Source organism: Sardina pilchardus, chromosome 9 (genome assembly GCF_963854185.1).
Source record: "Sardina pilchardus chromosome 9, fSarPil1.1, whole genome shotgun sequence".
Classification (NCBI taxonomy): domain Eukaryota; kingdom Metazoa; phylum Chordata; class Actinopteri; order Clupeiformes; family Clupeidae; genus Sardina; species Sardina pilchardus.
The window spans coordinates 24,995,460-25,013,174 of record NC_085002.1 but is presented as its reverse complement, the minus strand read 5'-3'; the positions used below and the strand labels follow the sequence as shown (position 1 = coordinate 25,013,174).

The 17,715-nt window shown below is 43.2% G+C and overlaps 1 protein-coding gene across 1 annotated transcript; it reads left to right on the top strand.

The window, feature by feature from the left end:
• The first annotated feature begins 1,372 nt into the window (after positions 1 to 1,372).
• ccdc50b (coiled-coil domain containing 50b) lies at positions 1,373 to 15,109 on the top strand. Its single transcript, XM_062545074.1, has 12 exons — positions 1,373 to 1,512; positions 2,100 to 2,231; positions 7,127 to 7,189; positions 7,427 to 7,550; positions 7,867 to 7,957; positions 11,596 to 11,686; positions 12,332 to 12,447; positions 12,766 to 12,858; positions 13,218 to 13,343; positions 14,081 to 14,190; positions 14,718 to 14,815; positions 14,922 to 15,109. The coding sequence occupies exons 2-12, from the start codon at positions 2,183 to 2,185 to the stop codon at positions 15,065 to 15,067; spliced, it is 1,107 nt and encodes a 368-aa protein (XP_062401058.1). The 5' UTR covers positions 1,373 to 1,512; positions 2,100 to 2,182; the 3' UTR covers positions 15,068 to 15,109.
• Positions 15,110 to 17,715: the final 2,606 nt, after the last annotated feature.

The following is a 17,715-nucleotide window of genomic DNA, read 5'->3' as shown; positions in this document are numbered from 1 at the left end:
TGCCTTTTCACAGTGAATAGTGTGAGGGTTTATTCCTGCAGCAGCCATGACTTAAATGGACAGATTAATGCTCGCATAATTCACTGTACGCCCGTGGTTGTAGCCTACACCTAAATTACCCTCAGTGTAATACCAAAAAAAAGTCTTATTCACGGATGCGACGAGCGGGAGCTGTGTCAGTGGTGTAATAGGTTTGTGATGAATGGAACTCTTTTTCAGAACTAGCACCCACGTGAGGATAAACACTAAAGCTGCAACTCGCAAAGGTCTATGTGGGGACGTGAGTACAGGCTGTTGGGTTTCAGTTAGACTTTTCATCAGCCACAGGCTGGAAGCACGGTCCATTTGTGCCTTCACAAATTTCCACATAGAAATTAATCTAATAAAATATTATTTTCAATTAACTGTGTACTTACACATATGTTTGTTTCACATATGTTTGTTTTATTTTCCTATTGTGGCAAATTCTGCTTGTAATAATACAGGCTGCTGAGCTGCGGCTAGATAACACATTGACCACATAGCCCACTGATTGTGAGATCAAACCGTACTGGGAAAGGTTTTGTAAGTCTAGCTGCCCTACTGTTTCCTTTTTCTAACAAGGTCATGCACCCTATCAGAGCAAGTACCAAGCAAATCAGAGATTCTGTCACCTATCATCCTTTGGTTGAGTAGGCCTAAATATAGGTAAATAGCAGGCATATTTAACACAGCTAAAGTCATGTGCATTCATTGAAACTTTTAACTGAAACCCCAGGGTTTAAAGGTAGATTTTCACCTTCTAAAGGGTCTTTCATATAGCTCTTTGGAGATGCCTGTAATGCAGTGACACAGCAAGACCAGCAGAGTTCGCTGTATTCCCTCAATTCTCTCAACTCCTCTTGTTCTGACTTCAGCTTTCATTGAACTCTGCGCTCGCCTCCAAATCACTTGGGCAATTATAAAGTTAGTTGTCTGATATTCTGCTCTCAGCATCCTGTTTTAGCGTGTGGCCATTAGTTGAGTAAAGATAACTCTAGGCTTACATGAATAAAGGACATACAAATATTTCAATCTTTTAATGATTCGGCCAAATGTTAATTTCCTTGTTTTGCGTCGGCTAACTAACATTGAACAGCCTGATAACGTTTTAAAAGCATGCATAAACTCATGGTCTTGATTTTGGCAAATCCATTGACTAGCTTATCCTTCTATTGTCAAGACTTAGCCTACTTTTATAAAGAGATAGGCCTATCACATCACGCTCACGACACAGCCTAACATGCCCTGTCTACCTTGTTCAGTGCAACATTAAGTTTGTCCTTAGAGGGCTCCCGTCCTGCACCAGCTGGCTTGTTTTCAATCATTCATGAACTCTTGGCATTTGCACAGAGACGGTGGAAATCACGGCTGCTGCTGCAGAGGAGTCGGATGAAACGCGAACTTGCCGGATGAGAGATGAACAGAGGAAACAAAGAATATAACTGACAAGGAGAGGAACTAGAGGTTTGGCATCGCATGATATTTATTTAGGTAGGCATACGTTTCAAAATACCTGACATTGTTTTGTATTGTTAAACTCAAAGCCTCAGTTTTTTTGTAAGTTGAAACAATGTGAACATAAACTATTTTCTGGCAATAGCCCACTTTTTTGCACTATAGGTTATATTTAGTTATATAGCCGAACGTTTTTTTCTGCGAAGTATGGAGGTATGTTAAGAGAACTAAAATCAAACTGTGTCTGTCGACTTTTTAATATAGCCTAAAGATGGAAGATGTCGTTTTAGCATGAACTCTTCCAAGGCTCTTCATAAGGCTCATTTATGAACACCACGGAAAGTTAAAGAACTTCTCATTTTTATTTAATTGCCGAGAATAAAGACATTTGTATGTTGTTGTTTTTGTGGTATACTCTATAGCCTAGCCTAGAGATGAAGTTGGGAAAGAACAAAATAATGGTCTATAACTGTATAAATTCAGTCCATGATGAATGAGTTCATTTGTTTTATTTGTCCATATAATTGGAACAGTTATTTTAACAATTTGCTGAATAGTCAATTTACTGAGGATCTGTAAACATCTGACTTAAAAGATGATTTTTTTTCTATTGCCATTTACAGAAAGAACATCATATCTCATTGGTCTCAGAGAATTAGAGAGGACAATATGAACCTGTAAATTCAGTACATTTACAAGAGGAGCCATGACTGAGCTGGAGATTGATAAGTCCCACCTTCCTCGCGTCCTTGACGGTAGGGCACATGAGATGAATTACATGCATGACACCTGTCAGTCCTGCCAACATAGACTTTGCGTTTGATAATGCCTATAGATTATGCTTACATTTAATTACGCTTTTGTTAAGGGTTATGCTTGAATTTAACAGATTATGCTTGCATTTAGGAGATTTTTTTGTCATTCTTCTTTTAAACTGCTTCTCTCTCCTCATCTAAAATCTGCTGAATATAAATGTACCATATCCATGATTGATTTTTGTGTAGTTCTGCAAATGGACAAGTGGCCGTATATTCTCAGAGCAGATGTATGCAATTGTTGATAAATGTAGCATTCTGTACTTTTAGACTGATGGACTAGCACACGCTTGTCTCCTTAACACTTGAAAGAAAACGTCCTTGCCACCTTTTCGTGACATACTGGAGCTAACTGCTTCAAGAGTGAGAAATACTCAGTGCCTAGGGACAAGGGTATAGCGTCATTGCTTTGACAGAGATTGCAGCATGTATCAATGTAATCTCTCTACCATACCAAAACCCCAGACATGAAAAGATGTTTTTTATTCCACTGCACCCAAACACAAGTGCTATCTTTGAAATGTCATCGTTAGTTGGCTGCAATGTCGTAGTGGACAAGGACAGGCCTGCAGGATGTGACTTAAGCTGATAAGACAGGAGGAATGCAACAGTGGGCTCACATGCTGCTCTCTCTCTCTCTCTCTCTCTCTTTCTCTCTTTCTTTCTCTATTTTTCTCTCCCTCTCTTTCCCTGATTGCTTGTAGATTTTCGTGCACGTGTTCCTTAATAGATTCTTCAGAAAGTGGCCCTACCCCGGTTAATTTTGGGAAGTGACAGAGATAGCACTACTCCCTTGGGGCCCGTTGGGGTGGGCTACAGGAAAAGGGAGTGTGTGAAGAGTCTTGAGTGCACTTAAAAGAAATCATTCTTATCGTAGTTTGTAGTTTAATATGTATTACTTTTTTTTTATCTCTGCATTCATTACATTAAAACGTTGAGGTAACTCAACATTGATCCACATCCTTGGGTTGCTATCAGTAATATATATCATTGTTTGTATAATGTACTTTGTACATGACATCCCAGATATCACTTGAATACCTTGAATCAATTGAGTTTACTCCATAGGGCTGATTTCATGTACATGGAACTCTTCATTGGAGATGCGCATTAACATACTTTCAGCCAGAACTAGACTCAATCCATGTTCGAGAAACCAGCCCTAAAAAGTAATACTGCTCCGACATGCTGCTCATGCATATTTATGATGTACTGTAGAGAAATGTAGACTTCCTTCATTGCAACTTGGACTTTATTGCATAACCTGGCACACCAATAATAGTCAATCGAAATCACTCTTGGAAAGCAGACCTGGGCCGAGTGCCTTGTCCCGCTGGGATGTGCTGCCGTGAAACATAACCCAGTGGCTGCACTGACCTCGTTCCCCATGTGCCACTGACACCCTCCCCAGACCCCTCCTCAGCCCGGCCATGCGGGATATTTATATCAGCTCCTACTGTATGAGAGAGCCAGCCAAATTTAGACAAAGGCACCAACGAGAAGAGGGAGGGAGAGGGAAGGAGGGAGGCAGAGAGAGAGAGAGTGGGAAGAAAGAGAATGAGAGAAGGAAAGAGAGATGGAGATAGAAGAGGAAATATGAGGGAGGGAGAGAATGTGAAGTAGGAAAAGAGAGCTGTAGAAAGAGAGAGAGAGAGAGGTTAAGAGATGGAGAAACAGAGTGTGGAAGAGGGAGGGAGGGTGGGAGAGAGGAGAAGAGAGAGAATGAAAGGAAAAAGCAGGAGAGAGGCAAAAAAGAGTTGCTGCCAATGACACTGAGAACAAGATCAGAGGGAGAGAAGGAGAGAAAGAATAGAGAAGAAAGAAAGAACGTAGCGGACAAGTGAAGGTGAAATCTTTGCTTGTTCCACACACTGCCTCTCACTTATTTTCAGGCCATCTTCCCACCCCCACCCCCACCCCTTAATGCCTCCAACTTTCCCTTTTTTACTGCCTGTACCTCGTAACCCCTCGGCCTCCCCTCGCATTCACACTGTCTTTTGTAGATCTGTTGCTGAACAGTGAACAACGCCATCTGTGTGCCCTGGGGCTATGCTGAGTTGGAGTCCACACACACACACACACACACACACACACACACACACACACACACACACTCACCAAAACAACAACCCCTCCCACCTCCACCCATCATTTCCTCTTGTATGGGGAGAAAGCAGAAAACAGAGAGGTCTCTCTCTCTCTCTCTCTCTCTCTCTCTCTATCATTCTCTCTACATAGAAACGTGACCCACTAGTGATGAAGTGATGAGCAATCTCTCATCTTTGTTCAGAAGATTCTTATCAACCCAAACTACTGAGACTAGTTGAAACCAGTGACAACCAAGCTGTTTTGTGTTTTATACTTAAGTCTCTCATTTCAAGCTTTCCGTTGCAAACTACTGAGACTAGTTGAAACCAGTGACAACCAAGCTGTTTTGTGTTTTATACTTAAGTCTCTTGTTTCAAGCTTTCCTTCAGTTCTTTTTTCCTGTTAACTCGATGCCCTCACTGGCACTCAACACGTTGTGTTTGCAGAAACACTCGTCCTGGAAAAGTTATTATTACTTTGACCACCTCTCTCTAAATTTTAGCTCACAGCTGTGACCGTGCCAGCCATTCACAAAGCAGCTCTCTGTCCACTGTGTTGCCTCGTAAATGTTTCCACTTTTACTGAAACACAGGCAAACACACACACACACACTTACCCTAAATTTTAAAGCTTGTTTGATGGGAGGGAGGAGATGGGTGGAGGTGCAGCTTTGCTACCAAACACTCCACCCCAACTTTGCAAAGACTATGTTTCTACCGGACACTTTGACAAAAAAAGTTGCGGGATACAGTATCAAACAGCAGTGATACATGAAGATTATGAAAACTACATTGTCCCAAAAGGTTATGAAAGAAGGTCAGGAGATGACTAGAGGTCTTATCACCTTGAGGGGAGGAAGTAGGTGACCGAGTTCCACTTTTTGTATCAGGCTTGTTGCAAATGAGGACACGTGTTGCTTTATGTGGCTCTCCTGCCAAGGCCGTGAGTCTTTAAATGGCCCTTTATGGCATGGGCTGTCACACCTACATGTGCCACACACACACACACACACACACACACACACACACACACACACACACACACACACACACATATACTCCAAATTAGGAGGGACAGACTGTGAAAACAGCCATTGCTGCTACATAGACCAAGATGACTTTACATAGACTGAATTGATTTCTTTGTTTTGTTTCATCATTCTGAATGACCGAACTGGAACAGCATGACCTCACACTCCCTCCATTTTCTCATTAGAGAGAGAGCAGAGCATGCATGTCTTTACTGATGCTTTCATATACTGTATGTCACTTCAGAGAAAAACATCTACTAAACACACAGCCTACTGTACACATGGACATTATTCCTTTCCAATACAGTGTACTATACACAGCATACTGTATGTGTGATTTAGCACATCTGTCTTGCACATGTTTCCGTGAGTTTACAGAGTGTCAAGGGCTGTGAGGGTCTGTGTTGGCTTAGGAACACTTGCTTCCACTCCTCGGGCCAGCAGTGCATGTAGACGACAGACCTTGAGCCTCAACTTCTCTCTCTAATGGATGGCTGGTCTGGATTGTTTACAAATAGGCTCATTGAATTTTAATGACAATAATAACTAAAATAGAGAATGCACTAAATTATGAATTTCTATTATTTTAATGATGGATCTATTATTTAATGATGGATCTCACTCACACTGCTAAGCTGTAAATCAATGCTGACCTGAGCTTTTTGGCTTTTTGACAGGCTGTCCATTTTTGTCAGGATTTGAGTCTCTCTCTCATGCGCTGTAGTCTCCGTTTACTCAGGCCTTCCTGGGCCAGAATTAGTTACATGACAGACAATTGGTGGAAAGGTTGAAGTTTTTTATTTGGCTTATCAGCAGGGAAATTGGATCACGTTGACCCGGACACACACATATTTAGTCCCCCTTTTTAGACTTTTCCTTAAATATTGTAAAGGCTGTGCTTACCAGTTTGTTCCACAAATATTTGTTTAGATTTTACTTTCTTATTCTAGTTTGTGATGGGGAGGGACACAGTATGCTCTTGTCTTGTATGTAATTATCTCTAACAAGACCCAGAATCTGAACTGGGAAAGTACCAGGGCTTCTTCCCTTACTTAAAATTCTCCCTTTCTCTCTCATTCTCACGCTTACATTCTTTCACACACACAGACACACACACACACACACACACACACACACACACAGAGAGAGACACACACACACACACACACACACAGACACAGACTCCCAAAGATCTCCCTTTCTCTCTAGTCCTGTCGGATTAGTATTGACCCCCCTCAGTGTTCCTCCTTGGCGGGGTTCTGGTCCTCCCCGTCTGACCCACTTTGTTTGGGAGTAAGACCCGGCTTCCTGTTTGGGTCCAGCACTAGTGTGACATGATGTCCACGGGGCACAGGGCTGCGACAGACAAGAGCAGGAGCCCAGAAATGTAGCAGGTTGGAGGAGGGGTGGCTGGGAGGGGTGTTTCTGGATGCCCTTCCTCTGACCCATTTAGTCTGTGTGTGTGTGTGTGTGTGTGTGTGTGTGTGTGTGTGTGTGTGTGTGTGTGTGTGTGTGTGTGTGTGTGTGTGTGTGTGTGTGTGTGTGTGTGTGTGTGTGTGTGTAACAGAGAGAGAGAGAGTGAGATGAAGAGAGGGAGTGAGATTACTTTTACTCCTATCATTATTAAGCACTATTTGTTTTAGAGCCTATAGTCATTATTCATTACCATTTTGCCCAGGCGCACCTGTCAAATCCCTTTCTTGTGTGTATATTCTAGTGTGCCAATGTTTCGCTGTGCTGGAAGACGGGGCACTGGCTCATAACTTGCAGGAACAAGAGAGTAAGTACACTCCCATTCATCAGTGTCACTGTACATCTTTACACATGCACACTATTTTAAAGGGTCTGTGGTTTTGTTGTGGACATGCTGCCTGGACCGACTGCCTGGACCGTTTCCCTTGAAACTTGAAAGAAGGTAGCATCTTTGCCAGCAAAAAAAAAGTGTGTTATTGTTGGTGTCATCTGTTTCCGTTCCACATTTTTTCTTCGATTGATATTCTGCTTATTCCCTGTGCAGTCGAGCACTTCTACAACTCCAACGTTCAGAAGAACCAGCTGGTCCAGCACGACGTGCGCATCGCCCGGAGGCTGCAGGACGAAGAGGAGGACCGCAGGCCTCTGGGTCACGACCGGCGGAGACTGTGAGTGACCCCTCATCTCTCACCTTTGACCTTTATCACCACAGTAAATTACAGCCAATAGGTGCCTCTCATGCAGCGTTTATATATCCTCCCTCGTTCCTCGGGCCTCGATCCTCACTGATCTACATAAAGAATGATGGGGCGGCAACAAGGGATAGTCTATCCCTTCTTCTATCTTTCGTTATGTAGATCAGTGAGGATTGAGGCCCGAGGAGCGAGGGAGGACGTATAAACGCTGCATGAGAGGCACCCATTTTAAGGTAGTAGACCTTAACATGCTCATGGGCGAAGACTGACCTGGTTGTTGTCGTCGCAGTGAGGAGCAGGACTTTGAGTATGCCCAGAGGATTCAGGAGGAGATGCAGAGACAAGCTGAAGAAGCCCGCAGGAGAGAGGAGGAGGACGAGGTGGGTTGGGACAAAATTCCCTTGTAGCACAACTGAGAGAGTGTGTGTTTGTGTGTCTTTGTGTAAGAGTACTATAGGTAGTGTGTGTGTGTGTGTGTGTGAGAGAGAGTGAGTGTGAGTGTGAGAGTGAGTGAGAGTGAGTGAGAGACAGTGAGAGAGTGAGAGAGAGAGAGAAAATGTGTATGTTGTGTGTGTTGTTTTTTGTAAGTCTAACTGTTGTATGAAATATGGTGTTTTGTAAAGGAAAGGAAGATGGAGGGAAAAGAGTGAGTGTGTGTGTGTGTGTGTGTGTGTGCGCGCGCGTGTGTCTGTGTAAGTGTGTGTGTGCGTTTGTGCATGTGTCTGTGTAAGTGTGTGTGTGGTCTCTGACAGACTGACACAAAGAACCTGTGTGTAGCGGTGTCCCCCACTGCGTCCATTCCCCTGATTGGCACTGCTGGAGTACCCCTAACAGAGCAGCCCTTGTGCCCAGGAGCTCAGACAGAAAGAGGAAGACGAGAGGAAGTAGCAGTGGAGGAGGTGAAGAAGAAGAAGAAGAAGAAGAAGAAGAAGAAAAAGGAAGAGCCCTTGAGCTCAAGTGGAGTCTTTTGATTGGTTTTCAACTCCAAGCTAGCATTGCCTATTCTTCATATGCATAGCTCTTCATCACCAGAGTCCACTCCTTGCTTTCTTTTCTTTTGCTTCGCCGTCCACTTCTAAAGAAGACATCATTGCAATCGGCACCCGAAGAGCAGAGGCAGTTGGCTGGCTCGCAGGCCGTGTCCATGACGATGCCTGGAACGTTTCCCGGGTGATGATGAGTGGACTGTTTCCATGGCGTCTGAGGATTCTGTAGCGAGTGTGTGTCCTCAGCCTTGCTTGTGTGTATCCACCTTGCTCTTAGTCCACTGGTTACATTTTGTTAAGTTCTTCCATGTGACCCTTAGTAGAGGAGTGTTTTTTAAGCTATGAGCCATGAGGGCATTAAAGGCAGGTAATGCTTGACCATGCAGCAAAGTAGTTTCACTTGCTGTCTTAATCAAAATGGTGGTCAAAATCAGTTGAAAAATAGAGAGCTGGCACTCTAAAAGCTACGTAAATGTGTGTTAAGAGTAAGATTTTGTTTTCATGAAAGACCTTTCTCTCAAGCACAAACACAGAGTGCCATGTGTGGTTCTGTTGTTCTGTTGTTCTCGTTTCTGTCCCTTTTCAATGGAAGCGGTGTTCATCTTTTTATCCAGCCAGCAATACAGTTGACTGTAGGCCATCTGCTGCTGATTGGCAGCCACCTGGTCCTGAGAGGCTGACAATGAACTTCAGCTGCCGCTCCGCTTGAGGAGGCTGCCATGCCAGGGGCACGCTAGGCTACATGGGCCTCTCCCATTGAGCACGTCTGCTAGCCGTTAGCGTTCGCTCCAGCCACACTGCTCTGAGAAGGATGCCATGTGTTTGTCATTTTTTCTGCCCTTTTCTGTGGCCAAGGAAGAAAATATGAGGTCAGTACGGAAGGGCAAATGTAGGAAGAGGGCGTGATCATCAGTCCACGGAAAGAGCGTGCGGTGTTGCCATATTACTTTGCCATTACGTGGAATTTACCAAGCACTCAATCAAGTAAACAATGCTCATCCCCTCCCTGTACTGTACTGTAACTAGTAATGCCCACACAAATGAATGGTATCATTCAATCACAGGCACAGTTGACTAGAGTCACATTAAAAGGAACCAAATGTTTAGCGATCAAGAAATAATACAGTACACGATAACAAGGTAATAACATATGCGCTCTCAGCACCATGTTATAGCACATCTGTTGCTGTTAACACTTTTTCCCGCGACCTTCCCATAAATGCGTATGCAGAGGAAAAGCACAGTCTGCCTAATACAGTAGCTCTCCTGTGCCCGGCAAAATGCATTTTCATCAAATGCGCTGCCTGTTTGTACACCTGCTGCCATGTCTTCGGGGGGGGGGGGGGGCAAATAAAGGCTGAAACAGGCGCTAATGCCTTATTACACTAGCTCCTAAGGGAGAGCGCTGTCTTGCCTCCCCGGATGCTTCAACTGTGTCAAGTTGAAAACTGTCCCTTGAACAATGACTGTGCTAAATTTACCCCGACTCGGCTGTCTGCGCGGCGGAGCTTCTTGACTGGCCTATCAGGCGCTGACTTTGAAGGACGAGTGCCTTGCTCTAGAATGAGCCCTTTATCTGTGGGTTGCTCCCGGCGACCTCTGTCACTATGTCAACTATTTTAACAAGTAGTCACTCTGCCTCAGCACCCAGACATTGTGCACGCACACAAAGAATGCCTTGTTCTGTGTGTGTGTGTGTGTGTGTGTGTGTGTAAAAGAGAGAGTTCTTTCTAGTATGAGTGTGAGTGTGTGTCTGTGCATGTGCTTGGAGTGTTTTCTTGTGAGTTTGTTTGTTGTGTTTACCTCTGTTTACGTTCATTCATGCACATGTTTGTGCTTGTTTTCACACATATTGGTGTGTGTCTGGAGAAGGGAGCAAACCTAATAGTGAACAAACTCAGGAGGCCTCTCGCAGTCACCACCACCACCACCCCACCCCCATAATTCAGACGACAAACCACTTTTTTTCCCCAAGAAAAGCCCCTTTACAGCCACGTGACTCCCAGTCCTCCATGAAGATGTATGGTTGTGTGAGAAACACAAACTGCCTGGGCCTTTTTTTTCCCAATTCTGAAGAGCTGCCGGATGAGAATGTCCTTCAGGGAGCGGGCTGCACACTCACACCTCATCGCAAAGCACTTGGACAGATAACGTGAAATATCCCACTGCTGTGATACTTATGAGGAAATAACTTCCATGTCTATCTGGATTTAGCTCACACATGGAACATTCGTAGTGCCTTCGTAGCCACGCACCAGATCAAGCATGGATGACACCCTCTGAAAGTATATTGTAGAGACTTGTTTCACATATTGTAAAAATGAAGCTCAGTCAGCTCGTTGATCTAATTTGGGGAGAATGTTATATACTTTTGGTGGCCCTTGGATGCATCTCTGTTGTCCAGATTCTAACACCAGTTGCCTCTGGACTGTCCTGCTCTCTATATTTACACAGGAGGCTGTTCTGTGTCTCCAGAGTGTGTGCAGGTCTCTATTCTCCTCCAGTTTATGTCCGAGCAGCTTCCTGTGTATGTGACACGCCAGTCACAATCACAGCCAAAATCCATCATGGAATCCCAGTGCTGAGCTCACTGACTGGATTAGGCTGCTCACTGAGCCACTCGTTGAGCTAATAGTTTTATTGTGGGTGTTAGGTAAGGCTAATTGGAAATTATATAAAATGATTTCCATGAGTGCATACTATTCGCAAGTAGCCAGACATTACATATTTGTTTTTAATAAGGTGTGTGTGTGTGTGTGTGTGTGTGTGTGTGTGTGAGAGAAAGAGTGGTGTGTGTGTGAGAGAGAGAGAGAGAGAGAGAGAGAGGGAGAGAAAGAGGGTTCAGAGCTTCTCTGCTGCCCCTCTGTGGCAAAAAGGTGCCATACTCCTGATGTAGCTTCTTTGTCCAGTACCTTATCTCAGTGTTAAGTATGGACTAAAGTACTGACCAGAAAAATGTCTTCTGTTTTGACCTGTAACAAACATACTCAATGTCCAGTTGATAGGACATCAAAGAGTGTTTACCTTCACAGGAAATGGCCAAGAGGTTGCAGGAAGAGGAGGAGCTCCAGATCAGAAGACAGAGAGCTGAGGCCGGATGTGGGGATACTCCACTCAGTGAAGGTACAGCTGGGTACTGGGTGCCTCTCATTTGGTGTTTTATGCACCCTCCCTTCCTTCCTCAATCCTCGTCCTCACTGATCTAGATAGAGAATGATGGCACGGCAACAATGAGAGAGTCTATCCTGTGTTAGTTATAGATCAGTGGGAATGCCCCTCGAGGATCGAGCATCGAGGATCGAGGAGAGTGTTTGAAAGCCACCCCCTCTCTGAGACCAAATCCTTCGGCTGCTGTTTCCACGTGCCATATTTCAGTGTGTTTAGAGTGGATAATACATTCTCCATAGGGAGTCCACCCAGGCATTCTGGGTGCACATCAGCAATATCTGAGACGCCATTCTCCTTACTGTAAGTCAGTGTGGCATTAAAGTGAGTTATTTTAAGGTAGAAGAGCTACATTGTGTGTACATTGTTGAGAATAGGAACGGTTCATCAAAGAAACATCTGTAGGTTGAGAGTAGCTTGGCATTAGCTACAGTATGTTAGTCTTTGACTGTTTCAGTGTTTTGCCTGAAAGGACTAAGTCCCATCTTTTATGGAACTGACCCGTGATAGATTTTAAATACATACTCTCTCTCTCTCACTCTCTCTCTCTCCATCTCTCTCTCTCTCCATCTCTCTCTCTCTCTCCATCTCTCTCTCTCTCAGGTCTGATCTCTCTGCAGCTGGAGGTTCTGCAGCAGGTGCAGCGTGATGCTGAGCTGGCCCGCAGATTGCAGGAGGAAAGCGAGGAGGACGAAGTGGACATGCAGCCACAGAGGAGGGTGAGTGTGTGTCTGTGTGTGTGTGTGTGTGTGTGTGTGTGTGTGTGATTGTGATTGCTACAGCATGTCTCTTATAATGTGTGTATGAATGTACTTGTGTTTGTGTGTGTGACTGTGTGTTGGTGTGTGTGTGTGTATGAGAGAGACAAAGGGAGAGAGGGAGACCCTATGACCTTAGCAGCTAACTGTGTTATACTGTATGCCCTCTGTCCATAACATCTATATTACCTCCATCTGTCTGAGTTCTGCTTGTGTCCTCCTCCTCCTCCTCCTCCTCCTCCTCCTCCTCCTCCTCCTCCTTTCCTCTGTATGGGACAGCCGTCAGTAGAGTCTCCCCAGCGCCAGCCCCAGCGCCAAACCCAGGAGGAGCCAGATGTGAACTTCAGGGCGGCACAAGTGGCCCAGGATGAGGTGTGTGTGTGTGTGTGTGTGTGTGGCCGGGAATTGTCACAGCTGCTTTATCTCAAGGTCTCAGTGTTAGGGGAGCAGATTGTTTCTCCCCTTAAGATGTAAATGGATCAAACCTAAGTCTAAAACCTAAGCCGTATATGCCATATGCTTACAGTATAACAGTTGTATTATAACAGTTGTAAATATTTTGTTGTTCAAATGTGATTTCCTTTTATGAGAATGACAGAATTGTGTGTATAGTTCACAAGAATCTGAGAAAAGCATTACATTTGACATTTCCTCAGAGGAAAACGTACTGCTGATTTTGTGTTGAGCCTCCCTGTAGCCATGTGTCTGACTGGGTCTCCTCTCTGTGTCAGGAGATTGCCCACTACATGCAACGGCACGAGCGAAAGACCCACAGGCGGTCACGCGACGACCATCCCGAGCGACAGTCCAGGAGTCTGGACCAGGGCGATGTCCGAGCAGAGACTCCCGGCAGAAAGGCAGGGTCCTTTCTACTCACATGCAGCACACATAAAGAGCACTTAGTAGCGCTTCCACTTCCACTGCCTCTGTGTCCTTGTAGTACACTATGGGCCTATCTCAACATCCCTCCTCGATCCTCGATGCTCAGTCCTCCAGACTCCTTCCAACTGATCTATAACTAGCACTGGATAGACTATCCCATTGTTGCCGCCCCATCATTCTTTATCTAGATCAGTGAGGACGAGGACTGAGGAAGGAAGGGAGGATGTATAAAAGACAAATGAGATGCACCCTATGTGTGTGATATCTTTCCATCTGGTATAAGCACATGGTGGAGAGGGAGCAGTTTTCACAACAGTGTTCAGTGTTGCTCTGTTTATTTCTCTATTGCTAAGATAGAAAAGAGAGAGCAACTAATTAGTCATATCCTAGTGTGATACAAAAGGAGATACAAATAAATAGAAAATAATTACAGCTGTCCTCCACAATATTGCAATGAAGTCGTATAGTGTTGTATAGTGTTGGGTTATATGTGATACGTAATGAAGTCGTATAGTGTTGTATAGTGTTGGGTTATATGTGACGCATAATGAAGTCGTATAGCATTGTACAGGTTTGGGTTATATGTGACGCATTATGAAGTCGTATTGTACAGAGTTGGATTATATGTGACGCATAATGAAGTCGTATAGCATTGTACAGTGTTGGATTATGCGGTACTGTATGTGACGCCTGATGGTTGTGTTTTCTCCAGGTGGGGGCGCTGCAGCTACCACGGGAGCGTCTGAACTCAGAGGGGTTGCACTCCCCAGGAGAAGAGAGGTCCCTCGAACGCCGGCCCTCCCTCCCCAGTTACACTATGCTGTGAGCACGCGCACACACACACACACACGCACGCACACACACACACACGCACACACACACACATTTCAGAGTTAGAGTGTCTGAAGAAAAGCCTCCTCTTCTTCATAGCATCCTTGACATGTGAAATTGTCAAGGATGTATTGTCAACAAAGATTATTGATTGATTATTGTTATGTAATTGTACTTGTAATATGTAATGAAACTCTGATACTTGTTGGCGACAAATCTTTGGATTTCTATATATTCAGCAGAATACAGTTTTGCACAACATTTACCAGAAGTACCAGAGTTGTTGTTGTTGTTGTTATTGTTGTTGTCATAGAGCCTCAACAGAATGTACAGACCCAAACAAAAGTGCTCATTACTGAACCATTATGTGTAAAGACTTGGTGGCATCTGTTCTCCAGATTCTAAATGTTTTTGAATGTCATGCGTGGAATTCACCCATCCTGAGATAGTTTGTCATGAGTGTCAGTGGTGTGACTATGTTGTGGCTCATTCTGTTGTTTTGTTTTTCATCCATATAGACAAACACAGCCGATTCACAACATTGCCGAGGAGCTGGACCCAACATTCAAAGCCAGGAAGAGAGACAGCTTACTGATGGGCAACAGCACCTCCTCAGGTCAGTGTCAGAACTACAATCTGTTTTCCATCAAACAAGTCCTACATTACTGAGTCTAAAAACACAGCAGACAGTTCTTAAACTTTTCTTCCCATGCCCTCCTCAGGTATTTGTCTGACCAATAGAACTCCTCATTCCGTGTTCTATGACTACCTGCCAGAGCCAGCCTTCATCCCCCCCACCAAGCGCCAAAATGACAAATCAGGACGACCTAAAACCAAAGAAAAAAGGGAGAACTGCAAACAGCAGTGATTGGGAGTGTGTGTGTTTGTGTGTGTGTGTGTGTGTGTGTGTGGGGTGGGGGGGGGGTGGTGACCTGGCTTCCCAAACATAGAATAAACAAATCTGTGGAAACAACCATGATGAAATGTGGACTAATTATGGGTGGGGAGAGGCACACCATTAATGGAGGTTTGGGATTTTCTAAACCAACCGAAAGCTTCTGAATGCAGGGGCTGGAAAGAAGAAGTCTTTCATACACTCAAGATTTGTCGTAAACAAGACATCAGAAATTATTCTGAGCATTACATTTCTGGAGAGTGTGTCTAAGTTGCTCTCCTTTGAAAGGGACATACTGAATAAATTCCATACAGCTTGTGTAGATAATATTATCAACATTTCTGCTGCCTTCCAAAAGAAGGTCTTCGCACATTTTTAGCTCATATGAACGTTTGGATATAGTACAAAAGACTTCCATACATGTCTAATTATTCTATACCATAATCACTGGAGTGTTGAACTATGTTGTACTTTCTATTAAAGTATGCTGTTAGTAGGCCAAGAATACATTTTACTGAATATGTTTTTTTTGTTTGTTTGTTTGTTTGTTTGTTTTTTATTTGTTTTTGTTTTTTCAGTTGAAAAGCACGTCCATTTACTGCATTTTGGTTAGTTCTTTGTTGAAATTGTTGTACACAGAAACATAGCAAGCCAGGTTACATGTAGTTGATATTGGTATCTATAATATTGTTGCTTATTTCACTGATACAATCAATACCAAAACTAACCCTCATCACTATTATGGCATAAAATAATGTCTTCTTCAAATTATATTTCAGCTCTTGCTTTTTCTTTTGTGTTATATTTTAGTTAATTGTAATAGGCACTTAAATATTTTCGTGAAGCAAGATGGGTGACCAATACCTCATTGTGATAGATAATCAACAATTCTGAAAGAGCATGTTTGGTACGTCTGTTTGCTGTGTAAATGTTCAGGAATTATAACGCTGACTGAAATGAGTGAATGAAGTCAGGAAGAGGCACATTTGTATTTTCTATTTTGAGAGAATTGAGAGAGATTATGAGAATGACATGGGATTATTATTGCAGCACTTCCTATTGGGAAGATCTGTTTTTGTATAACTGCATCGTCTGTTTATTCTCATATACTGCTCAGTGCATTTAAAATAAATAGTTTCATGGAAACCTTTGTCTGCGGTGTCAGTGAATTTCATTTCTATAAGCTTGATTGTGTTTTTGTTTGTGCCATGTTCCCTTTTGTGATCTGAAATGCAGACTGTGGCACTGTGCTTGCAACAACTGAATTCCTTTGAACTCCATTCGGTAAATGATTACAGACTAATATTTGATAACTCTCTCTCTCTCTCTCTCTCTCTCTCTCTCTCTCTCTCTCTATGACACATTTATGCTTAACACATGCACAGCTGATGACAGTCTTATGACTGCTCCACCTACTGTTCCTCTACTGAAACTACAACACCCTGCAGTAGGCATGTACAGTACAGGTGCATCTCAAAAAATTAAAATATAATGGAAAAGTAACAATTTCGGTACATTTATTTCAATCTATATTCATTGCACATCTATTGGAAAAAGGCAAGCCTTTTTTTGTTTTGATCTTGATTATGGTTAGAGATAGATAGATAGATAGATACTTTATTGATCCCCAAGGGGAAATTCAAGATTTACAGCTCATGGGAATTAAAAATCAGAATCTCAAAATATTACAATAGAGAATTTATGATACAGAAATATCAACCTGAGATGATCAACTCATTTAGTCAAAACACTGGCAATGGTTTCTTGAGCCTTTAATCTCAGTCTCTACAGGGAATGGACTTTTCCACAATATCGATTTTTTTAGATGCATCTAGTTACAACTAAAGAGGCTGAAAGTGGTCCTGTGTCTCTAGTGTATGGTGAAAGTGGTAGGCCTAATCCTTTATTTCACAAACTCAAATAAAGGTCTTGGCTCTGTAAGTGAGAAACCACAAGGACCAAGCAATACACTGTTCTTGCTAGTCAACTATAGGGTATTAGCACTCCAATATTACGAGAGGCATCGATATTAGGGGTGTTTGCTTGATAGGGCTCAACAATAGCAAGGACTATACCTTTAACTGAAAGGGCTTCATTTGAGCTAAGATTTTCAACAAGTTGTCCATCATCACTGATTGTCAATGCACTGTCAACAGCCTGCACCACACCTTACACACACACACACACACACACAATGCAATCTAGCAACAGATCACGTTGTCATGCCTGGACCAGGCAGGGCAGGGGACATGCCAGTCTAGCTTTTACAAAGGCAAAAATGTGACTTCTTCTAAAACTCTAAATGGACATGTTCAGTATAATCTTCTTCAACAATTCAATGGCTGCTTTCAGGCCAAAGCGTAGCCTAAGTCCCTATCTGCGGATGTAAAACAGTTCTGAATCACCCTGGCACAAAAAAAATAAAAATAAAAAATGAAGTGAAGTCCTGGAAAGGAAGAGTGTAGAAAGAAGCCAGACCTGCTGTATGAAGGAATATTCGAAGAGCTCTTTTCCAAAACGCTATAAATCCATTTTTGAAAATATTTAAAAATCATGTTATTTAATTGTGTATTTCAGGTAATATCAATAAAAATGCAGTTGTTTTGTTTTTATTGAGGAAA